This window comes from Malus domestica, chromosome 11 (genome assembly GCF_042453785.1).
Source record: "Malus domestica chromosome 11, GDT2T_hap1".
Classification (NCBI taxonomy): domain Eukaryota; kingdom Viridiplantae; phylum Streptophyta; class Magnoliopsida; order Rosales; family Rosaceae; genus Malus; species Malus domestica.
Window position 1 is genome coordinate 25,995,515 of NC_091671.1, and position 27,495 is coordinate 26,023,009.

Consider the following 27,495-nt stretch of genomic DNA (forward strand, 5'->3'; position numbering starts at 1 on the left):
ACTTTCAAATTTTAAAATATTAAAAGTAAAAATTAAATTAGTTTGTAATAATACACTTAATATTTAGTAAACTAATTTCAAAAGCAATATTTGATCATGTCAATTATTAAACAGCGTGAACTAGATAGATGAACATGAAAATTTTGTCGCGTCAAAGAGGGCTCGTTGCTTAGAATTTTAGGCGACGAATATCTGTCCGAAAAAGTTGGTCGCGCAAAAGTCGTGTCTCAAAGCTTTTTTTATTTTTTTTTATTTTTTTAACAAACAATATTATTTATACTAAAAGGAGGAGGATAGGCTTAGCCTCACAATGGGCTAACACTAATGTAGTTTAAATTCGCCTCTGGCGAGAAGCAAACATAAGACATCTCACTTACAAGTGAAGAGGAATATCACTAGACCATAATACTAAATGGCTCAAAGTTTTACACTATTAAAAATAGACATTTGTCAGGCGAACTCAATTGACACAACGAAACAAAGTTGTCATGTAAAGGAGCGTTGATCGACTTTACCCAACGAATTTATCTTGCACAACAGCATAGTTTTGTCACGTTTCTATTTAATACTCAATAAGATTTAGCCTGACGAAACATTCGTCGACCAACCTTTTTATTTTTTATTTTTTAAATGTGCAATATATGTTTCCTTGATGAAACTATTTGTCTGGCAAAGCCTTTAAATTTTTATTTTAATATTCATAATTAAATCAATATTTAATTTGACACATCCCGACCTGAAATGTCCACTTGGACTTCAAATCGAGTTATATTGGTCAACACTTAGAAGGTGACGAAACCATAAAGTGTAGTGATTGGAAAATGTGTATTCATTTAAAGTAAAATTAATGAAAATGACTTGAAAACTTTGAGTTTTAACAATAAGGACAAAATAAAGAGTAAAATGAACAGTACCATGATTGACTTTTTAGTGTAAAAATGTGATTTTTCGTTAAAGTGAACAGTACCGAGAATTTTTCTAAATATAAGAGTATGCTGGTGAGCGGGAATGAACTCATTTTACATGTAATGTCAGAGCATAAGTAAAGTATAGTAAAGGTAATAGAGGAATTATACCATCAGTAGTATTTTCATTACAACAGTTTGCCAGAAATCCTCGTCGACGTGATAGCTCAGCCACTAAAACCTAGAGGGATTAAAAACAAGGGTGAGTGGGCCTAAAAATAACGTTTTATAAAAACCTTTTTGAAAACATTATAACCCCTTGCTGTAAAACAAGTATAATTTCTAAAATATACATACTACGTATAGTGTGAAAATACTTACCGTAGCCTGTAATATCTCAAGAATTCAATATGGCTCAATATTTCATAAGTAAACACATGACTTTGTAATCAACATAATCTCGCATAAGCAAACATCTCATATCAAGTGCTCATCAACACATGCTTACACAAGAGTTCATGCAGAAGTATTCTGACATGAACAAGACTAGTTGTAACAATGATATACGCTTTGGTACTACAATCACGTGAAGACTGGTGCTATGAGCAACACATATGAGTCCTAATTGCCTATAGCAATCTAGGACAAGACTAGAATCTACAATGGATCCAAAGTGAGCGTATGGTGCGAAGTGCACGTACATGTGAAAGACTGGCCCTGGCTTGAGCGAGCACTAACACCGGTGCAGCAAATGATGAGCAGATAACACAAATATAATCATGCCAGAATGATTCGATAATTCTAGTCAACATAACATTATTCATAGTCGTAAGTTTAGCTAAGGCATCCCGTAGGGTTTATAATGATTTCCTAATTCTTATCATTAGGTCATTTTCTATAAATGTTAATTCAATTACGGCAGTCACATAAAAATTCATTTTTAGAATTATATATGGAAACTTAACATATATATATATATATGTATGTATGTATATATCAAATAAAAGACCCACTCATAGATACTTACGAAGTCATAGTCGTTCGGACAGGAGAAACTGGAGTCTCCAATAGTAATCGCACCTAAGCATAATATTGGGACCCATTAGTAAAACTCCACTAAGACAATTACATTTGGGAAAATGGAGTGCGGATTTGGAATCAGGGCATCGAAATATGCTAAGGAGGGTCCCCAACAAATTTTGTAAAAAGTCAACAATCAACCCTAAAAAGTCACCTAAGACGCCGAGTCAATCAATTCCGTTAAAGACTTTGGAATTTCATTAAATTGATGTCAAAAAACAGACTCGGGACGTTAAAATTAGCCTATGAGGGTTTCCGAGAAAATTTCGAAAAAGTCACACAAGGAATGTTCCAAATATTCTTGAATATTCCAGAATATATTTGGAATTAGGCTGGGCCGAAGCCGGACCAAGTTGGAGGGTCATGGATTGGGTCGGTTCTAGGTTTAAGTTTTGGGCCTCTTTTTTTCCTTTTCTTTTTTTTTTCTTCTCTTCTTCTTTTCCGACTGGTTGCCACTGCAACCGCCGAGATAGTCCCAGCTATGACTACCTAAAACCTTCATAAACCTAGCCTTCCAATATATCAAATCGAAGCTCAGAGGACAAGGAATCGGAATATACCTTTGGTTTCCCCGGCCATGGCCAGAGTTGGTTGGAAAACAGCTCAAAAGTCGTCGGATCTTTGTCGAAAAACTGGGTTTAATATTCTCAAGTTATTTCTACGTCCAAACAACATTAAAATGTCTCAAAAACATCACAATCTTAGTCCTAGGCATGATCTACAAAGATCTAGCAGGTTTTCTAACCTTACCTTCGTCGTGAACAACGAGAACTTGCCGGGTTCAATTTTTTGCACAATGATGGTACTGTGCAAAAAGGAAGTGATGGTAGGGTGAAACAACATCTCGAACAAAACTGACTTGTTTCCTAGCCAAGGGAAATGGAACTAGGACTATGGTCAAAGAATCGTTGGCAACTGTCAATAGAAATCGACAAGACCAATGATATTTCGTAATTCAAAACACTCGGGAGGATTTTCGATTTCCAACTGTCACAACCTTGGATTTGGTAAGAATGTCTTCTACTACGCTCACGTCTCCCAAGAAAGGTATAATCTAAGCAAGGTCAACATTTGAGGAATTTGGTAATAAGCTGACTGTGGATGTTTATTAAACTGAACTCGTGGTAGGTGTAGACAAGGACATTATCAGCAAGACAATAGCGGAGAACTTTCCTGAGGGCCCACACGAATTCCCTTTGTGGAATCCACAAACCCGAGGAAACTGATTCGGTCTACCCCACATATACTTGCTAACTTTGCCTACGATTGGCCACTTTCTTAATTTTCTCCTATATGAACCTCTGATGTTATGCATAATCTCCCAACAGGTATGCCTCTGCCCCTTATTTCGAAGGAGAGCATGTTGCAGTGGACCATCATCGCCTCTGATCTTCAATTGATCCCAACTAGACTTTATCAGACTAAGATTTCTCTATTTCACATCATTTCTATGCAAATTCGACTTTGCCCTCCATTCCTAGGGAACACATGTCGCAAAGTAGCGGTCTGATGTTGGAAGTCATTCATAACCTATTACGCCAAACTTGAGGCACAATCCTAACACAAATTTCTTATTCTTCAATATGATGTGACTATTCACGCAGAATGAGGATTATGTAACCGTGCTGAAATATGTCAACAAACGAAAGTCATGATATCCAAATGATATCAAGGCTGACACACTACTAGAGGAGGAGAAGATCCTAAGTATGCTCTGAACAAACTAGGCTTTAATACCAAACTGACACGCCCCAACCCCAATATCCCCACATACTAGGGTAAGCACGTGCTGGCTAACACCTGAAGGTAATGAAGCCATTTTAAACATGCACACAAATAGAAGATAGGCAATTAAAACGAAATATGCCATTGCAGGAACGTGTTCAAAGCATACAACTATAAAGAATAATATGGAAGAATTACTAAGAAAAGATACGAACAAGGAAATGATACCTATACTGAGAAGACTCGGGGATACCTATGATGTAGAGTCCTGACGCCGGGATCGTATGCCTCGACTCTAACCCCTAAGGTGGCGCAAAACGGAAAAGGTGAGTGGACCAAAGTTTATAATAATACTAATAATAAGAAAACCATTTTCTTTATGAACATACTAACCCCCTATTTTGAAAACAAATATAATACTCCATAATAGGTTTTTCAGAAAACCCTAGCATGCCATGAAATCATCATAAAACAAGTATGAGTAAAAACATGCTCAATAATGGTGCTATCGTCACCTGAAGGCAAGTCCATAAATCTCATCAAATATGTACTCTCTCTAGGGGTATCATAGTTGCTCGAAGGCAGTATGATAGGGATTTTACCACACAACAAACGGGTTAAAAATTCCTATATTACTTGCAAGAATGACAAGGATATTATAGTATAAACGGTTCTTGCAAGGTCGTTCTCCACAGAGATTATTAAATAAATCGAAGCAAACCAAATTTCAATTAATTATTGTAAAGCAAAAAGTTGAGATGATTGATTTTAGAACGTACTTAAATTAAAACGAATTTAACTAATAAAAGAAATTAATATGCAATATTAAAGTTGAAAGAAAAAGAAACAATTTTTAAAATACCAATTTATAAAAGCACTAGGGTTCCACCATCACCTAGCAATTCTATGCATTTTTACCAATTACTTATGATCTACACATGTCACTTTGATGGTTAGGTTTTTCTAATTTATATTCTACTTGGAACCTCTAACATAAAATGTATATCTAACATGCAACCTGTGCAGAAGTTCGGATCAAATATGAACATGAAAGATTCATTATGCTTTATGAAAACCCTTTGAAAAACCATGCAACCCTTAAAACATGGTGTTCATCCTAAGTGAAATTACAATTATTAATCACAAGAAGTTAGCGTCAATTTCAGAGAACCTTCCGACCAAAATTGCATCAAATTACTTTTCTAAAGATCCTAATGGTGATCAGGCATTACGATAATTAGATAGTTTAAAACAATGATTAATAATTCAAAGTATGCATGTAATCAATCATAAGCAAATCACATATTCATGATAAGGCTTAAGACTTCGTCCTAGCTAAAAGGAATTAGTTACGCATATTCATAATTGAAATCATAGAAAATATTATTAAGAATAAAAAGAATGAAAACACCTCGAATTAGAAAATCTGAAAGAACCCTAGCAATTACTCTCCGTCTCCAAAGTTGCATAAAAGAAGGCGTAGTAAAATAAATAAAATCATAATCATTAATGTACAAGTCTAAAAAATGTGAAAGCATATATAAACACTCATGATTTCATCCTCTATGATTAGATGATGGTTACATGGTCGTTTAGATGTTTAAAACCCTCCACATCTCATGAATAGTGTTTTTTATTTGAGTGCAAAATTAATAAATTTAATAATAATTATTGTAGGAGTGTGAAAAAAGTATACAATCACACGTAATGACAAGCTTTACAACTTTCGTGAAAGGGTCAACTTCGAAATCCGACACCATAATTCATAAACCTTAGATTTAAATTTAACCGTCGATTGTTGTTTATACTTTATTCTACTCGCCGAATTTCAAATTTCAAATTTTAGATTTTTATGTTTATTGATTTAAAATATATTTTCTTTAACGAGTAACGGGTCGGATCATATTATTTGATAATATTACAGGTCAATTTCGGGTTGGGTTATTTTACCTGTTTACTTTAACGGGTGTTACACAACACGACCCATTAACATATTAGATATGTCACGAAAACGAAATAGAAAATACGACACGAATGTGAGGTTAACTTTGTATGACTATTATTAGAAACCTACATTTGAGTGTCATAATAATGATGTGATATATTAGAAACCAACATATGTGACAATAAATATTAGAAACCAACATTTGAGTGCCATAATGATGATGTGACAATTAATTTTTGTAACCTCGTTTTTCATGATTTCATGGTTTTAAATGCTTGATTAAGTCAAACCAATGATGGAGCAGACTTTAGCTTGTATTATTCAAGTTAGAAACAAGAAGGTGAGTGTCGAGTTGTATTTCAGAAATTTGTGGCTATAAAGTAGACCTGGCAGTTTTTGACACAACACGGTGACACGACATGAAAACGACACGAAAATAACGGGTTTCGGGTCAACACGATAACTTATCGGGTCACTATCGGGTGACCCGTTAAGAACCCGTTAATAACGGGTTCTTAACAGGTATACACGCGGGTAACACGTGGGTAACCCGTTTCGACCCGTTAAGAAAAAAATTATTTTAATAATTTTAAAGTTTAATTACTAAAAGATTTATTATAAAATACAATAGTCATATTAATATATACAATATATTCTATATTAAATATATAGTTTTGTATTATTGTTCTATATAAATTATAAAAAAATAAAAAAAAGTTTTAGTCATTATTTATTTTTATTATGAGAGTTCCTTATTATCATTACTAGGATAAATTTTACATAACATATTCTTGTCCAAAATTAAAATATACTAGTATAGTATTTGTATATGCAAGAACTAAGAAGACATACATACAAGTATGAAAAATGTGAAAGAATATATAAACACTCGTGATTTATCATTATTCCTTCACGAATAGATAATTGTTACACTTATATTATCGTTTAGATTTTTAAAATCCTTCAAACCCTCATGAATAATGTTTTTTATTTGAGGGAAAAATTAATAAAATTAATAATAATTATTGTAGAAGTGTAAAAAATGTAAAAAATTATATATACAATCACTCATATATAAAAAATGTAAATACTTTAAATTAAAGATCAAATTTATTCATTACATTCTGATAGGGTCGAGGAGTGTATATGTACAAAATCATCAAAATCAGAGCTAAAATAACCGTTAAATTCTGATTTTTCGTTAATAACCGTCGAAAACTTTTGTTCCGTTACGTAATTTCTGAATGTTTGTTTTTTACAATTTTTTACGTTTGCAATCTCGGAATGTGTACAAATAAGTTTGACGGTTGGATCGTTGAAAAAAGTTTCGTAGAATGCATATTGCATCAAAACGGTAGATTAAACAAACACTTAGAGTTAATATTATACTTCTATTAAGTATAAAATAAGTTTTTGTGGTATCCACTAGTGTAAATACTTTAAATTAAAGATCAAATTTATTTATTACATTCTTATAGGGTCGAGGAGTGTATCTGTAAAGAATCATCAAAATCGGAGCTAAAATAACCGTTAAATTGTGATTTTTCGTTTATAACCGTTGATAACTTTTGTTCCGTTACGTAATCTCTGAATGTTTGTTTTTTACGATTTTTTATGTATGCAATCTTGGAATGCGTACAAATAAGTTTGACGGTTGGATCGTTAAAAAACGTTTTGTAGAATGCATATTGTGTCAAAATAGTAGATTAAACAAACACTTAAAGTTAATATTATACTTCTATTAAGTATAAAAAAAGATTTTGTGGTATCCACTAGTGTAAATACTTTAAATTAAAGATCAAATTTATTCATTACATTCTTATAGGGTCGAGGAGTGTATCTGTGAAAAATCATCAAAATCGGAGCTAAAATAACCGTTAAATTGTGATTTTTCGTTTATAATCGTCGAAAACTTTTGTTCCGTTACGTAATATCTGAATGTTTGTTTTTTAAAATTTTTTACGTATGCGATCTCGGAATGTGTACAAATAAGTTTGACAGTTGGATCGTTGAAAAAAGTTTCGTAAAATGCATATTGCGTCAAAACAGTAAATTAAACAAACACTTAGAGTTAATATTATACTTCTATCAAGTATAAAATAAGTTTTTGTGGTATCCACTAGTGTAAATAGTTTAAATTAAAGATCAAATTTATTCATTACATTCTTATAGGGTCGAGGAGTGTATCTGTAAAAAATCATCAAAATTGGAGCTAAAATAACCGTTAAATTGTGATTTTTCATTTATAACCGTCGAAAACTTTTGTTCCGTCACGTAATCTCTGAATCTTTATTTTTTATGATTTTTTACGTATGCAATCTCGGAATGTGTACAAATAATTTTGACGGTTGGATTGTTGAAAAACGTTTCGTAGAATGCTTTTTGCGTCAAAACGGTAGATTAAACAAACACTTAAGAGTTAATATTATACTTCTATTAAGTATAAAATAAGTTTTTGTGGTATCCACTAGTGTAAATACTTTAAATTAAAGATCAAATTTATTCATTACATTCATATAGGGTCGAGGAGTGTATCTGTAAAAAATCATCAAAATCGGAGCTAAAATAACCGTTAAATTGTGATTTTTTGTTTATAACTGTTGATAACTTTTGTTCTGTTACGTAATCTCTGAATGTTTGTTTTTTACGATTTTTTACGTATGAAATCTTGGAATGTGTACAAATAAGTTTGACGGTTGGATCGTTAAAAAAAGTTTCGTAGAATGCGTCAAAATAGTAGATTAAACAAACACTTAAAGTTAATATTATACTTCTATTAAGTATGAAAAAAGATTTTGTGGTATCCATTAGTGTAAATACTTTAAATTAAAGATCAAATTTATTCATTACATTCTTATAGGGTCGAGGAGTGTATCTGTAAAAAATCATCAAAATCGGAGCTAAAATAACCGTTAAATTGTGATTTTTCGTTTATAACCATCGAAAACTTTTGTTTCGTTACGTAATCTCTGAATGTTTGTTTTTTACGATTTTTTATGTATACGATCTCAGAATGTGTACAAATAAGTTTGACGGTTGGATTGTTGAAAAAAGTTTCGTAGAATGCATATTGCGTCAAAACAGTAAATTAAACAAACACTTAGAGTTAATATTATACTTCTATTAAGTATAAAATAAGTTTTTGTGGTATCTACTAGTGTAAATACTTTAAATTAAAGATCAAATTTATTCATTACATTCTTATAGGGTCGAGGAGTGTATATGTACAAAATCATCAAAATCGGAGCTAAAATAACCGTTAAATTGTGATTTTTCGTTTATAACCGTCGAAAACTTTTGTTCCGTTACGTAATCTCTGAATGTTTGTTTTTTACGATTTTTTATGTATGCGATCTCGGAATGTGTACAAATAAGTTTGACGGTTGGATCGTTGAAAAAAGTTTCGTGGAATGCATATTGCGTCAAAATAGTAGATTAAACAAACACTTAGAGTTAATATTATACTTCTATTAAGTATAAAAAAAGATTTTGTGGTATCTACTAGTGTAAATACTTTAAATTAAAGATCAAATTTATTCATTACATTCTTATAGGGTCGATGAGTGTATCTATAAAAAATCATCAAAATCGGAGCTAAAATAACCGTTAAATTGTGATTTTTCGTTTATAACCGTCGAAAACTTTTGTTCCGTTACGTAATCTCTGAATGTTTGTTTTTTACGATTTTTTATGTATGGGATCTCGGAATGTGTACAAATAAGTTTGATGGTTGGATCGTTGAAAAATGTTTCGTAGAATGCATATTGCGTCAAAACAATAGATTAAACAAACACTTAAAGTTAATATTATACTTCTATTAAGTATAAAATAAGTTTTTGTGGTATCTACTAGTGTAAATACTTTAAATTAAAGATCAAATTTATTCATTACATTCTTATAGGGTCGAAGAGTGTATCTGTAAAAAAATCATCAAAATCGGAGCTAAAATAACAGCTAAATTGTGATTTTTCGTTTATAACCGTCGATAACTTTTGTTCTGTTACGTAATATTTGAATGTTTGTTTTTTTTACAATTTTTTACGTATGCAATCTTGGAATGTGTACAAATAAGTTTGACGGTTGGATCGTTGAAAAAAGCTTGTCATTACGAGTGTTTATATATTTTTTCTATATTTTTTACACTTCTACATTAATTAAAAAACTATTAAAGACTTTAGGTAAGCGAAAATATACTTAAAACAAAATTGCGTTTTTATGTTTTGGATGTGATAATATGGAATGTATATACTTATTTAGTATTATGTTTTTCATTTGATTATTTATTGGTTTAAAATATATTTTCCTTAACGGGTAACGGGTCGGGTCATATTACCTGTTAATATTATCGGGTCGGGTCATATTACCTGTTAATATTATCGGGTCGATTTCGGGTCGGGTCATTTTACCCGTTTATTTTAACGGGTGTTACACGACACGACCCGTTAAGATATCGGGTATGACACGAAAACGACACGAACACGGAAAACACGACACGAATGCCAGGTCTACTATAAAGAGTGCAACTTTTAATTTTTGGTTGTAATGAGTGCACCACGTGGAGTATCCCGCACTAGCATGTGCAGTAGTGAAAGTCAGGGACTAAATTGATCGATTTTGAAACTCAAGGACGCAAATGAGGAGTTGAATCAATTTCGAAGACCATTTGGGAGAAAGACCCTTATTTTGTGTAATCCACGTGTCACAATTTTAGAGTTCTCACGTGCTGCGTTTTTCAGGGACATGTATGTGCAAAGATGTGAAAGTTCACCCACTTTCATCTTCAAGATTTTTTATGGTCCTTAGAATATCGAATACTCCGAGTCTTTTAACCATTTGATCTTTGATAAAAAAAATTTAAAAAAATAAAAAAATAAAAGACAAAAATCAAGATGCAACAGTTCAAATGTGCAAAATTTCCTATACTCTGGAGCACCATATAATTTGTGTTCTATCTTCATCATGCACTCCTTTTCCCTATATTAAACACAATAGCCCTTGCTTAGAAGAACAATATCTTTGAAGAAGGCCATGGCTTGTGAGAAGAGCAAGATACTGATAATTGGAGCCACAGGGTATCTAGGCAAGTACATGGTGAAAGCAAGCGTTTCTTTGGGCCATCCAACCTATGCCTACACCCGACCAATCAAACCCAACACTGACCCTTCCAAGCTGGAGCTGCACAAAGAATATGAAGCCATGGGACTCACCATCTTCCAAGTAATTAATTATATATATACTAACGCTAATTAACCTCTCATTTCTTAGTTGGCTAAATCCTACTAGTTAACTGATCATGTTTTATATATAGTTACTCTATTCAATACTTAGGATTAGAACCAATTTGATATGGTGTGAACTGAACAGGGTGAACTCGATGAGCACGAAAAGCTAGTCGCAGCGCTTGGACAAGTTGATGTTGTAGTATCTACGCTGCCTGTGCCTCAGCATCTTCAACAGTTAAAAATTATCAACGCCATCAAAGATGCTGGCAATATAAAGGTGAAAATATATGTGAGAAATGTTCTTTCGCGTTGACTGTGAATTTGAATCACTGATTATGTGGATATTCTTTGCTAGACTACTCTGTCAAGCTCATTTACATATATGTTCATGTCTAACTACGTTCAATATATACATGTTGGGACTGTGAAATCAGAGATTTATTCCGTCAGAGTTTGGAGATGATCCAGAAAGAGCAAGCGCATTGCCGCCTTTCGAGGCTCTACATGAGAATAGAAGGGTGATTAGAAGGGCGGCGGAAGCAGCAGGAATTCCGTACACTTGTGTGTGTGCAAACTCATGTGCTGCATATTTTGTTGATTATCTGCTTCATCCTCGTGAAGAACGTGAGGAAGTCGTTGTTCATGGCACTAGTGAAGCCAAGGGTAAGCTTGCAAGTGTTGTATTTCACTTCTGGACCACAAATATTAATGCACTTGTCCTCACATAAGGGTAAGATAGTGGACTTTATCTAGGTTGAAGACTCGTAGATAATAACAGTAGCTGAAGAAGATCTCAAGAGAGAGAAAGCTCAAACAAGAACCAGAAATGGAAACCTTATATAATATTCTTTTACTGAAATTTACCAAATTAGTTACAAATGAATATTCCCTTTGCTATACATACCACATACAGAGCTTACAGACTAAGCAACCTTACAACTACCCAACTCACAAGATTATGACACATGTACAACATCAAGATATGCCACATATCTCTATCAGAACCTTACATCACTCAATATCCCCCCTCAATCTCAACTGGGAAATCCCAGTTTGAGATTGGAACAATGACCAACAAAAGCTAGACCATGAACACCTTTGGTCAAAACATCGGCAACCTGATCTGCAGTAGCAATATATTCAACCTGAAGATCTCCCTTTTTAACCGTTTCACGAACAACAAATGTGCATCAGTAGGATGAGCCATAAACTGACAGGCAAAATTCACAACAAATGCAATGTTTGGATGGGTAAACAAAATACTGACTTACAAGGAGTAGACCCATTAGACTATGTACGTGGCTAACAAGGAGCAGGACATGACTTGCAGGATTCCATATATGCCTTTTTGAGCAATTCTTTAACATATTTTGGCTGAGAAATAAAAAGATCCCCATTAGACTTATAGGTGACCTGAAGACCAAGAAAGAAGGTTAAAGGACCCATATCCTTCATATCAAATACTTCACCCAAACTGTCAATAACTTGCTAGACAAGAAGAGAGTCTGAGCCTGTATTGAATATGTCATCGACATATAGAAGAAGAACAACCACATGTATATTGGAAGCTTTGAGAAACAAACTTGGGTCTGAATCTGAAACAACAAAGCCTAAAATAGGCAATAGGTAGTAAACTTGGAGTTCCATGCTCTAGAGGCTTGTTTAAGTCCATAAAGAGAGTTAACAAGCTTACAAACATAATGAGAACGAACTGGATCCTGAAAACCCTGTGGCTGTTTCATAAAGACTTCCTCTAGTAAATCACCATGGAGGAAGGCATTTTTGACATCTAACTACCTTAAAAGTCCATTTTTATGCAGCAGCCAAAGCAAGAACAATCCTAATAGTACTATGCTTGACCACATGATTGAAAGTATCATCATAATTCAACCCCTGCTCTTGACTATACCCTTGAGCCACTAAATGGGCTTTATACCTGGAAATAGCTCTATTTTGATCCTTCTTAATCTTATCAACCCACTTACTGCCAATAATATTCCTATTGGATGGGGCAGGAACCAATTCCCAAGTTCCTTGCTTCTGTAACGCTTGAAACTCGTCAGTCATAGCTGCTCTCCAATGAAACTGAGAGACAGTAGCCTTAAATGAAGTAGGTTCACATGAATCCACAATGCTCAATACTGCAGTATAACCTTTAAAAGCAACTTCATCTGGAATACTAAGATTAGAAGCTGACTCATTAGCAAAACCAACCAAGATATCAGATTCTCTTTGAGAACCAACAGTGAACTAAGAAGAATCAGACTCAGAGACAGCCATAGAACCATCTCTTTTTCTAAAAATCACACCTGTTTTAAGTCTAGTTTGCATAGGATGGGAAGAAGATACTAATGTTCGAGGAGAAGAAGAAATAGAATCACTGGAATAGGTAAAAAGGAGAATTACCTCAAGTTGAGCATCATGATGGACAGGCAACAAGGGTTCTGTAGAATGCTGGAGATGAGTAGTGTAAACTTGAGAATGAGAGGTTTATGAAGAAGAGTCAGTCCCAATACCCTGAACCATAATATCAGGTACAACCTGTGTAGACTCATTCAAAGATCTGAACTAGAAACATCACTGAGAGACAAAGGAACCATTACAATCTGGGCAAAATTATCAACATCTTTAGTAGTGTCAACAGAAAAAGTATTTTCAACAAATAGAGGAATAACATAAGGAACAATCACTAGATGTCTTGATAGAGACTGTAGTTTCATTCTAAGAACTGGGAACAATTGAATTTGTATGAAAAGGAAATACTTGTTCATCATGAACAACATACAACATGCCTGACAATGAAAAACTTTTGTTTCCCTCTGTGATAACATATAACACCCTTGTACCCTAAGGCATAACTCAAGAATACACATTTCTCTGATCTAGGCTCTAGTTTGGTAGAAATATAGGGCCTAACATAGGGATAAACTATTGTACCAAATATTTTCAAAGAACTCAACACAGGATGAGAACCAAAAAGCTTAAAATATGGAGATTGCATATCTAAAGACTTGCAGGGCATTCTATTTATGAGACAAATGGCATGAGAACAAGCATGAAACCAAAAATTGTGAGGTAACTTAGCAGTAGTTACCAAAGTAATTGTAGTCTCCACAATATGTCTATGTTCTTCTCAGCAATCCCATTTTGTTGAGGGGTATAAGGACAGGAAACCATATGTATAATCCCATTAGATTCTAACAACTTCTTGAAAGCATTGCTCATGTACTCACCACCACCATCAGATTGAAAGAATTTCACAGAGGCTTGAAAATGATTCTTAATGAAAGCATAAAACTTCTCAAATACATAATACACTTAAGATTTATAAGCAATAGGAATAATCCAAGTGAATTGAGTAAAATCATCAATGAAACTGACATGGTATTTATAGCCTTTAGTATATACAACTGGTGATGGTCCCCAAACATCACTACTAATTCTCTCAAAAGGTTTTACAGAAGTATGAGAACTAGAGGAAAATACTTGTCTAGACATCTTGCCACACATACAAAATTCACAGACATGCTTATTTACATCAGCTTGGTAAAGAACCTTAGAGTAAGATAACATACTATTCAAGACCTCATTACTTGGATGACCTAGTCTATGATGCCAGAGAGAAGCTTTCACCATTCATCCTAGAAAAGCAATCGGCTGTAGTAGCTTATTGTAGTTGAAAAGACTTTTGGTAATGTAGTACAGGTCTCCCTTACTCCTTCCTCTCATTAGAACCTTCTTTGTTGCCTTGTCTTGCACCCAAAAGCCACTCATCAAGAATAACAAAACAATTATTATCCTTACGAAGAGTATAAACAGATAATAAACTGCCAGCAAGTGCAGGAACATGTAAAATTGTAATAAGATTCAGTGGTTTTGAAAGAGTTTTAATAGAGGTTGAACCAGTGCTCTTGATTGGAAGACACTCTCCATTGCCAACTGCAATCTTTTGATATCCCTCAAAAGGTGAAACCAAATTCAAATCTGCCATCTCTCCAATCATATGATGTGTGGCACCAGTGTCCATTATCCAAGCATGATTGAGCTTAAAACCAGCGGAAGAACTAGCTGTCATAGCAGTGAGAGAAGGAGGTCGTTGAGCACCTTGAAATGTATAGTTATTCATGTGAAAACAGTTCAATGCTGTATGACCGCATTTGCCACAGAGTTGACACTTAGGGACTGTGCCAGCAGAAGTAGAAGATTAATCATTCTAGTAGAAGCAATTGGGAGCAGTGTGCCCTCTTTTGCTACAAATTTGATACTCAAGGATGATGGTTGATTTTTTTACCACTGTTACCATTCCAAAAATTCCAAGAAGATCCCTTTCGAATTATTAGCAGCCTGATTAGAATAGCCACCAGAAGTTCTGTTGTTAAACCTGCCATTATCTCCTCCATTAAACCTCTGTCTAGAACCATTGAAACCACCCATGCTTCTGTTAGATTTGAAATTGGAGCTGGTGTTGTTTTGAGAAAACCCTCTATTATTTCCATTACCATTTCCATTGTTCCTTGGATATTGTCCCATAAAACACGTACCACCATTGAAATTGTTATACTTTTGAGTGGATGATTCTCCAGGATAAAACTTCCTTTGAGAACCAAAATTACAGGACTCTCGTGGATAAAATTGTCTCTGTGCACCTATTGCAGATGATTCTCCTTGTGAAAGCATGCCAGCCATAGGAAATGTAGCTGGAGTTTGCAACTATTCAGCTGTCTCACAGCACCCGAAATTCTTTTGGGGTGATTGGTGATTCACTAGCCTCTATTACTGTCTTAAGGCAGCTACAATCAAATCATTCTTAGATAAACTCTCTCCTGCAGCCAAGACTTGATCTTTCAAATGCCTAATTTGAAGAAGATACTTCTCAACAGAATCAGCCCCCTTTCTGATTGTATGAAGTTCAGTCTTTAGGTGATTAACCCTAGCTCAAGACACAATAGTATATCGATCAGTTAAAATGAGCTGTTTTGCTTCCAACTACTTACTCAATTGCTTCATCACCCAGTGTAGCAATAAATAGACTAAGTAAAGCTTTACCAACTTTTATCCGCTCACGATATGCCTCTGTAATTTCTTTTGTAACTCCTTTCTCCAAACAAATAACATGCTTGGGAGGCCAAACATTAGATCCATCAAAGTAATCAAAGAGATCATAACCTTCAAGAACTGATCTAAATTGAAAGACCACTTTGCAAAGTTGTTATCATTCAATCGAATGGTAAGCATACCAAGTAATCCATCAATTTTCAATGGTTGAGAAGTCATAGAAACAATTCATAGTCAAAATTAAAAAATTGATAGAAAGACTAGAACTAAATCACCAAATGAACACAGTATACAAACAGTAACAAACACAGAGCTTCGTGCTCACAGATTTCAACTTCAATTTATAGAGCTTTGTTCTCTCAAACTCCATACTTCTCCAAGAATAAGCAACAAACACTGAGGTTCGTGCTCGCAGAGTCCAAACTTGTTCAAGAAAAATTGAGGCTTCGTGTCCTAGACAACTTAATTTCTTCAATTTTCTCAAACAATTTAGGCTTCGTGCCCTAACACAACTCTTCAAGCTCAATTTTCACATAATTCATATCAACAATTACCAAATTCATATCAAGAATCATCACAATTCAGATCTATAACAAACAGTCAAACAGATATGGCTTCGTGCCTCATCATCAATAAAAGATTCAATATCAAAGAATCATAAGCTACAAATCAAAGATTCAATCAGAAAATTGCAACCACCGCCATAGTCGAAGAACACCGATCAACAACACCAGAATCTTGAAATTACAAACACGAAGTACACAACTCAGCTCAGATTATCACTGAAACTCATGTCCGATGAAAAAGCTAAGCTCATGATACCATAATAACAGTAGCAGAAGAAGATCTCAAGAGAGAGAAACCTCGAACAAGAACCAGAAATGGAAGCCTTATATAATATCTTTTACTGAATTTACCAGATTAGTTACAGATGAATATTCCCTTTACGATATATACTACATACAAAGCTTACAGACCAAGCAACCTTATAACTACGCCTGGCATTTTGGACCTAACCCGTTAACCCGATCCGACCCAACCCGTTAATATTTGTATTTGGGTGGATGCTTAACAGGTTGGATCGCTAACGGGTGAACCCGTTAACAACCCGTTAAATAACGTGTCACTTTGGGTCAACCCGTTAGACCCGTTAGGATCCGTTAACACCCGTTAGCACCCGTTAGTTGAAGATATTTTAGTAATTTTAATAAAGTCTTAATAACAAAAAATAAACTTTATGCAAAAAAAAAATAATAATAATTGTTAACGGGTGAAACGGATGACCCGTTAGCTTAACGGGTTGGGTTCGGGTGATCCGTTAACTTAACGGGTCAGGTTGAACCCGACTCAAACCCAATAAACTCGACCCGTTTACAGGTCTACTTATAACTACTCAACTCACGAGATTATGACACATGTACAACATGAAGATATGCCACATGTCTCTATCAGGATCTTACATAACTCAATACTAAACACATTTTAGTCGATTGGGGATTTATATCATTGTTTCGATAGAAAAAAAAGTTAAATTGTTTTGTTCTCTTTTTCAATTCCTTTTTGGATGCCTATAGCTGTGCTGAATTATGAGGAAGACATAGCCACATACACAATAAAAGCAGCAACAGATCCAAGGGCAGCCAATCGCGTCCTCACTTGTAGACCACAAGGAAACATTATATCTCAGCTGGATTTGATTTCTTGTTGGGAGAAGAAGACCGGACGGACTCTTAGAAGGATTCATATCCCAGAACACGAAATCCTCAAGCATTCTGAGAGTAAGTACCTACAACTGCATATAACAAAGTAAAGATGGCGAAGGGCTTACCATTTTTGCTATTACCGCATTGTCCCTCACCATTTTAGCTAGCCCGAAGGGCTTACCATCTAATTTAACTGGATAATCAAATCATTTTTACAGTCATAAACAACACAATGCATGTCACTATTCGCTAAACAAATGGATGGTGATGATCTCATTTTTTTATAAGCATTTTGCTTCAATTTCTTGTAGCCCTTCCTCACCCAGACAATGTACGTGCCGCAATCATTTACAGCTTATTCATCAAAGGTCAGATGAGGATTGAACTCACAGCAAACGACTTAGAGGCCTCAGAATTATATCCTGATTACAAGTACACTCCCATTGATAAGTTCCTTGATATTTGCTTGGTTGATCCTCCCAAGCCAAAATTAGCAACATTCTAATTAGCTTCCTTGATATTTGCTTGTTTAAAGTAGTATTGTAATTTCTTTTTATTTAATAAAGTTATGTGATACGCTACGGTATAATATAATATAATATAATATAATTACGGATTTATATCCTATAACATTGTGCTTATATAGTCATGATTTCATCACGCAGTTTTATCATCAAAACTACCTCCAAGGGTTCCCACAATAGATCATACAATGTACTTTGCTGCCATTTTCCAACTGCAATAATAAAGAACACAACAATAAGGAAAATGAAGAAATGCCGAACGAGAAGAGCCATTTTCTTACTACACTTCATTCATCACCTATAGCCTTTTAACACACAAAAGCACTAGGTTAGACGGAAGCATCACTTACCATTTTACACTTTTTAAGAAGTTATGAATCTAGCTACGATCATTGTTCAAACCAAGCTTCTGAGAATACTACCATAAATAAAGAAAAATACTGATGGCTAAAAGACTAAAAATTTGAGTTAAGAAAACATTTTTGACAAGTCCTAATTCCAACTTACGCACATGAACTTCAATGGGCTAAAATCAGCTAAAACACTCTTCACAAATAAAATTATAATTCAAATTTTCAAGAGGCGAAGAAATGTGTGAATCTCATTCAAGACACCCTAGAACCTAGTTTTCTTTCAACTGGATAGTGGAGGATGGATTGAAACATTAAACCTAGTGTGAACTTGTCTCCATAAGATAATGGTGAAGAAAATAATCCAAGAGATCGATCATTAGTCCCACAAACATGCCTTCTGCTGGGGGTAGAGAGATAGAGGTGGTGGCTAGGGTGGGTGTGGTAATGGCAGCGGAGGGAAGGTAGGAAACCACAATTTCACAGCCAAGAGATTCAATTCACACGTTCATGGACAAAACACTAGCAGTTGAATGACGTGATTGCAACGCCATCCAATCACAATCATATGACGTTTAAGAAACATCGTGGGTCTAAATTTTCAGCCCAAATTTCTTCTCTTGGCGCCTCTTCATTTTCATTTCCATGATCATATACAGATAGTATGTATGTCCCCTTCTCAAGTGGTTGTATGACATTTACTATGTGTAAAATAAAAAACGAAGGAAGAATGTTGCTTGAGCTTATAATGAATCCTTCTTGCTGTACAATTTTCTGGATAGGTTCTTTAAAAAAAAAAAAAATTGTTATTACTAAGTAAAGCGAGAGAGTTTGAAACTGTTATAATAATTTAGCAGAGGGGGAATTTCGATCTCAAAACGTATGGATAGAAATTCAACACCCTATCCACTAAGTTCTTGTTAATTTGCTATTTCTCTAATTATAGGGATGATGTTCAAATAAAGATGAAGAGATAAAACGGTTCCAATGATGAAATTTGTACATGAAGATACGTTATTTATACGTTGAAGAATTAGCTCATCCCCAATGGGGGAATGCAAGTATTATCCTTTTTTATTATTATTATTATTGAGGGGAGAAGGAGGATTTGAAACTACTACATTACTTAGAGGAGGAGGAATTTTGAACTCGAAACAAATGGCTAAAAACTCAACACCGTATCTACTAAAATATTGAACCATATGCTGGTATTGAAAGTCATTAATCTCATGAGAAAAGAGTGGTGTTACAAAAATAAAAATAAAAAACATGAAAAAGGCGTACAAGGTGGAGAAAAGGTCTGATATCCCCATTTTCTTTTTAACACAGAAATGAAATTACAACGAGTAACTTCGAGAGATTGTAGTTCCAAACAGATCAAATTTTAACCTATACAACATTAAATTAAGAAGGAAAATTACTAAACCAAATACATGAATGATCATATATAAATGACCAAAGGAAGCTAACGTAATATCCCCGTTTTAGACACTGATGATTGTGTGGTATTCCAGTGATGTGTAACAAACACAACCAAGGATTAAGATCTAGTTTGCTAAAAAATAAAACATCTCAGAGAGAGAGAGAGAGAGAGAGAGAGAGGGAGAGAGAGAGGAACAACTTTATTGACAAGTAGATTGCTTGTCAATGAAATCCTTCATCTCCTTAAAAAATAAAAAGATGACTCCTTTACACTAGTACGTTTTACTATTTGCGTGACGAACTAAAGTTGGTTGCGCAAAGTGTATTTTCATCGCACGAACTTCAACGTGACGGAAACTTCGTCGCACAAAGATCATGAAGAAGGACTTTGCGCGACGAACAATATTATTGGTCGCAACAACACGGCGCGACGGTTTAGCCTTCATCGCACAAAATTTTTAGGAACAAATGTGTTTGTCGCACAAAATACCAAGATATAAACTTGGAACGACTAATATTCGTCTGTCTAAACTTTGCGCGATGACAATTTATTCATGCACAACAAAACCTTGTTAGTCGCTAGAGTTTTGCGAGACGAAGGTATTTGTCGCGTAAAAATAATTTTTTAAAAAATAATTTTTTTGTTATGTTTTTTTAATTTTGTAATAAAATTAAATTGCAATAAAAAAACTGAAAATATAACTTTAACCCTTGAAACTCAAGTTTCTTTACATAAAACCCGGCATAGTCTTTTTACCTGAATAATACCCAATGACTAGGCTCCACATAAGCAAATTCATTAATTATGTTTGCCTTTACACATTTTGCATTTTTTAGATGCCTAAAACACCCCTAATTACGGTTTTAATGTATACATTTAATTCTATGCATATTTGCAAGGAGGGATTAATGACAAAATGCATTAATGTTTAAAATCATTGCATATTAATATATCACAACAAATTGTATATTAATGCTTTTGGCAAAAAAAAAAAAAAGCACTAATGTTATACTTTCCTTAAGATTTTGTAATTGTTTTTCAAATTTGCATATTGGATTCAAAATAAATTTATCTATATTTTATACAATAATATAGGTGAATCATTGCACACATATATATTAGTAATAAAATGTGCCCAATATATATGTAATAATGCATGCAAATAATTCACCTATAAATAAAGGAAATTTGGTTTAAAATAATATATCTACTACTTTCAATTTTCCTTTTTTTTTACAAACATAATGTAATTACAACATAATTTACCTATTGTTTAATCTTATATATATATATATATATATATATATAATTTGTCTTGGTTTAGTTTTTACTATATAATTTGGGCACTATTTTACTATATAATTTGGGCACTGTTTACGTATATTTTACATATAAATTTAGATAAATTATTTTTAACACGCATATATAATAACAAATAAAAAATGTCTAATGTATGTAAAATAATTTACCTACAACATAAAATATTAATTGTTTGTTATTTTATCGAACAATATTATTTGATGCAAAATAACTGATTGTACAAAGGATTTTCCTTTTTCATACGAAAAATGTACCCATAATTGTTTATGAATATTGATAAATTAATATTATATATATGTTACTAATATTTATGATACAAGAAGGATAAAATTTCCATATGGGGTTAATTGCTAATGATAATTAGGGTGTGTGATCATATTTATTGACATAATCAGGGTTTTGTGGCATAAGTTGTACATATGCTGTAATAATTGGTTATATATTTGTCTACATGGTAGTCTATTTGAATTTTGGGTTTTATTTGAATGTTTAATATTATGTGGGTTTTTGTTTGGAAAATAGGAGTTTCAAGGACCTTTCTCTAAAGAACCCATAAAAAATGTAATGAAGAGAAAAATAATTTATTTAAATTAATATAAATGTGTGTACAAGAAAAATGTTTAAAAAGTAAGGCAGTAAAAAACTAAGAAAATAATGTGGCGTAATCTACGGGGTCATCATTCAGAGGCGGCTGGAAGGTCTCGAGATTGTGGATGGGCTGAGAGGTCAAAGGGGCAGAGTTGTGGGCATGCTCAGGTTGGAGGGGCTTGGATATTGACGAGGGACGAAGTTCCGGGAGACGAATGCCAGACTGATTGAGGGCTTGTACAATTTGTGACATTTGGCTCCTATATGAGGTGAGCTTAGTCCTAAGGTTAGCCACCTCTGCTGTCAAAGTTGTCAGCTGACTCTTTGACTGCGATGATGAAGGAGTTCTAGGTACCCACCGCCGCGCATTCCTCATCGCCCTACAATACGTGCCCGGCCTCCGCCCGAGGGTTTAATCCAAGGTCTCTGTAAGGATCTGAAACCCCGCATCTTCTGGGGGATCCACAGACTCAAGCGGAGTCTCGGGAGGAAACTAGGAGGCGGACTCGAGAAGAACCAACTGCCTCTTGTCCATCATCGTCGCATGACATCAAATATTAATTATAACATTCAAATAATAACCATAAAACTTGTATGTGTAAGATAGTAATTACAATTGAAGAATACTTACATGAAGGGACTCAACCAACTCATCCCCGGGTTGAACATAAACGTCGCTAAAGACATCAATCTCCCAAAATTTTGAACTCCCTGAATAGAACAAGAGAAGAAAAATGTTAGTACAAAAAAAAATATTAATGACATTAAAAATTGAATATGAAAAACTTTATTATTACCCGCCGCCGCACCTCCATCCTATATGAGAAGGGCCTCGAACCGGAATGGTGGAGAAGAGTCTTCTTTTCCCGATTGCTCTTGTTGGCTTTCGCCTTCTTCTGTTATACAAAAACTAAACGTATTAGTTCAAATTTAAATGAAATATAAAAAAATCAATAAACATTAGTAAGAAACGTGTAATACTTTTAAACTTAATATAAAAAAGGTACCATATAGCCTGACTCCTGAAAATGACTGCAGAGCCACGCCTAATTATCTTCCCGGTCCTCAAACTCCTTCAGGCAACCCTCCTTAAGAGCAACCTGCGGATCATCAAATATCTCAAAATATTGGTGCAGGTCGCTCTTCCTCTGCTTGTACCGTTCAGCGAAGAGCTTGTCGACGTACGCCAACATATCCTCGTTGATGTCGACGAAATTATAATTCATATGCAATGTAGCAAATTAATTACATACATTAAGTAATACAAATATATAAAATTTAAAGGAAAAACAATTAAAAGGTAGCATACTTAACGACAATTGTGCGCGCACCTTCGTCTTCACCTCGTTTGGCATCGCCTTCCAAGACTTCTATTGCATAGGGCAATAGGTCCGAACGACGTGACCAATGTCGTGGGCCAATGCGCTATGCTGCTCCACTGTTGGTGCAACCCGATGCCAGTCGTCATATTTGATTGTGATACGTCTGTTGGTCACCCGGGTGATCTTTGCCGTCTTCAACTGGCGACAAGGTCCCCAGGTGTTTTTCTTGGCTGCAAAGAAATATAAAATTAACGTTAACCCAAAACTAATAACAAAGCCTTCTAAAATTTTGGCATAACCCCCTTATAATTAAAACATTTCCCAAAACCCCGAAAATAACATAAATAATATATGTATCCAACACAATGATCACAACTGTTTAATAATAGGTTCGGAACGATGACAACAATAAATAATATATATATATATATATATATATATATATATAATAACTTTTTAATGCTTAAATGACATAACTTAACAAATTGAACCTAAAATAACAAAACTAAGTTAACCGAAATTTCTTTCTACTTTAATTACCAACGGTGGAGGCACATCACAACTATTAGACTCTAAAAACATATAACAAAACAAGAACATATTCAACAGTAGTGATGAAAAGGACAGACCAGACATTAAGGATAAAGGTGAAACACTGCAAAAATAACCATACTAACAGACCCATTATATTGCATAAGAACTCAAACATTTAGTTTTTTCAACATTGTCTTCCTGCTACTCTATCATGCACAAGTTGAAATACGAACACAAATTATACCTGATGAAACGGCATGAGAAAAACATAACCGAGAAATGTTCCAAACAAACCATAAAGAACCGATGATAGCCACCACTCATTTTATGTCCTGAAACATGTCTCTCGCTTATTGCTAAACCAAAAGGGCTCAATCACATAGTCAACCGCCAAATAATACTTCTAAAATCATAACAATACCTTAACCAAATACTTTTCAAACTAAGGAATTGCGGATAATATCTTGGCGCAGCCGCCTTAAAACTAATAACTGTCACTAGGCAATTCTTTACTAATTTGCAATGTCATTCAGCAACCAAATTCTTCTCATATTTCATATTTGGTATTCCTTATAAGGTTTCTACTTTGCCAACATCGTATGCAGTGTTACAAATGTAAATACAATCCAACTCCGCGATTTGCATAAGTAAACAAAAATTACTTTCAAGTCATGCAAGCATATGCATTTTAACAGCACAATGATACGTCCACTTTACACATTTTCTTTCTACTTACCTAACTAACTAAAGATCAAACTTAGAGCAGCTGCAACTCAAATTTTGAACAAAATTGAACTAGTAAAACTCAGAATTAAGTAGAAAAATTGAACAAACATTTTCAAAGACACGTTGTTCCCTACAAAGAACTAATGACCACCCTCCTAGCATCATTAGGCAATCCAATATCACGTAGAATAATGTATATGGAGAAATCTCCAAAGCACTATAGAGAAAAAAAAATGTTATCAATGTGTGGGGCATTATTAAACTTTACCTTGTTGTGACCCCAATGCATCAGTAGTGGATGCCAATGGCATGTCTGGCATGCGTGGGCGGTAGTGACCATGCTTAGCGCTAACAGGTAGCATCACTGATGAGGCTAATGAGGCCAGCGCCTAGGAGGCCTCGAGACCAACCAGATCAACCGGTATATGGTCCATTTTTAAGCAGTGGCAGCTGACGGTTGAGCCAGTAGAGGCGAATGAGGTGCAGTTGTCACAACCTTATGACTTCTAATAAGGTTTGACATCTGCACAATTATGTGGCATATCACTCACACCAACCCCACACATAACTAAATCAAGCATTTTAACCATATATATACCGTTAAACATAAAATCGACAATCAAACCATAAAAGCATGTTGACCTATATGCATTTCCTCATTCAGTTAAACAACAAGAAAACAAAAATATACGGTACTTAGAGCTAATTGGCTTGGGCAGCAGTTGTCTTATGTAGGCCTCGAAATATAAACATAAACATATCCTTCACTACCTTTTCTCAAATTCATATGAGTTCCCTTCCTTTCAACTGAGATTACAAATAATATTAAAAAAAATAAAAACCAGAAACTGTCTCTGTTTCTCATAGGTGGAGAAACTGCTTCTTAAAACCGGATCTCATGGTTTAAGTGGAAGTGTCCAAATGAAGCAGCAAAATATTCAAAAAACACACTTCAAGGCCCTAGGGACCAAACACAAAGCTAAATTCTAAATCCCTAGTCCTAAAACCCAACATTACACCCTAGAATAACAAATTATGTCATTACATGGAAATGATGATAAACAAACCTAAAGAAAGCCTAGTTCAAAAGGGTTGGAATCCCACAATGCGAGACCCCTTTAGAGGAACTATCAAGATGTATTATACATGACATATTTATCTCTAATCACACATAAACATGTAACAATGGGCAGGGTATCCTACTATTTCGAGTAATTTAGGGCTTACTTAATGACCTCACAAGGCATCAAATCTACCCAACCGTGGGTGCAGAGACTAGAATGCCTTTGTCCACTCAACTTAATACCATACTCAGTTGCAACCCCCGCTACAAGACTTGACGACTCTTCTTTGTTTGAATTGCTGCTTACAAATAGCATTAGTCAAGTGTAGAACCACAGTCGTATGATATATTTTCTCATACGAATAGCACTAAAAAGTTTGGAAATTAAGAGAATAAAATGATTAGCAATTTAGAAAGGGAAAGTGATTTTCAAAGACCTTTTATAGAATCACACTCCGACTCTTGATTTATCGTCATCAGATTGAATAAATAAAATCAATGGCTTGATTAAATAGAAGTGTATAAGAAGCTAAAAATGTGTCGACATCAATTACCTTTTGGAAATATATAAAGGGTGTGGGAAAGAACCTATGGTAGGTTCCTTTTCACCCTTCAAAACGAAGAACAAGGTAAAATCGATACCAAGTTCAACACCAACGAAGCGACAAAACATGGCAACTTTTAAGAACCAAATTTGTTGCTCGAGAACAATATGCAGCCAGGGAAGAAGGAAAACAAAGATTTGACACATAAAGCAGGACCACTATTACATGTTCAAACAAAACTTAAAGCTTGTTAAGACAATTTAGTTTAGAACGATTCTGTAACAAAATCTCATAACAAAAATCAGGCCTATGATGCTAGTAATACTCGAAATAGTATGAGGTCATTAAGCACGCCCTAAATTATTCAAAATAGTATGCACTGTTACAAAATATTTCGCCAAAAGACCTGAAACTGTAAACACCCAAATGATTACATATATACGGATCTATCTATAACTAAGAACACGCATAAAAAAACTGCCATGCCATACATACATTCAATTATACACAGAGGTTTAATCATATACAATTATTCTGTGTATCTTTCTAAACATTAGAACCCTAATTGTAGAACCCTAAAGTAGATTAGAACCCTAGTTCCAGAACCCTAATTCAAAGCAATTATCAAATCAAAGAAATTATTCAAAACATTAGAACCCTAATTGTAGAACCCTAATTCCTAATTTGACTAGAGTTAAGTAAATTGAAATTTACCTCAGAGGGAGAGCGTTGTCGGAGGAGGAAGAGATAGGGTTGTCGGAGGAAGAGAGAGGGAGGTACCGGAAGAGGAAGAGAGAGGGCTGCCAGAGGAGGAAGAGAGAGTCTGAGGGAGAGTTGAGGGAGATGGCTGTCGGAGGGAGAGTTTACAGAGATGAGAGGTGAGGGGAAAATGGGAAAGTGTTTGCGATTTTAGTTTAATCCTAAGGTTATTGCGCGACGAACAGAAGATGTTTGTCGCGCAATAAATTCAAATTTTTATGAAATTATTTTCGTGCGTGCCCAATTTTTAGCTCATTGTGCGACGAAACGTAATTAATTTTCATGCAATTTCCATTTGCGATACGAATAATATTTTGTTCGTCGCGCAATGAGCTGAAAATTTATTTACCCGAGTAAATTTTTTAAAATTTCTATTTATTCAAATAAAACCAATTTCTTTATAACATAAGATAATTAAATTACAAACAATTTCATTTACTATGTTTTACATGGCAAGTCACAAATAAATTGCATTATTCATCATCCAAACTATAATTACTTTCGCTATCGTCGCTATCATCACTTTCGGTCTCACAATCCTCCTCCTCGATAACTACGTCACCATCGTCGTTCGGGCCCACTGCAACATCGTAGCACGAAATATCACCAAGGTCAATTGTAATTGATTGAATCGGTATTTCGATTGAAAACACTCCTTGTATCTGAAGTGGTTCTTGGATAAGATTTGTATCTCGAAGTGTTTCCG

The 27,495-nt window shown here is 34.4% G+C and overlaps 1 protein-coding gene across 1 annotated transcript; it reads left to right on the plus strand.

The window, feature by feature from the left end:
• The first annotated feature begins 10,494 nt into the window (after positions 1-10,494).
• Positions 10,495-18,262, plus strand: LOC103430055 (isoeugenol synthase 1-like). The gene is made up of 5 exons (XM_029088807.2): positions 10,495-10,872; positions 11,020-11,154; positions 11,312-11,540; positions 17,507-17,710; positions 17,947-18,262. The coding sequence occupies exons 1-5, from the start codon at positions 10,684-10,686 to the stop codon at positions 18,138-18,140; spliced, it is 951 nt and encodes a 316-aa protein (XP_028944640.1). The 5' UTR covers positions 10,495-10,683; the 3' UTR covers positions 18,141-18,262.
• Positions 18,263-27,495: the final 9,233 nt, after the last annotated feature.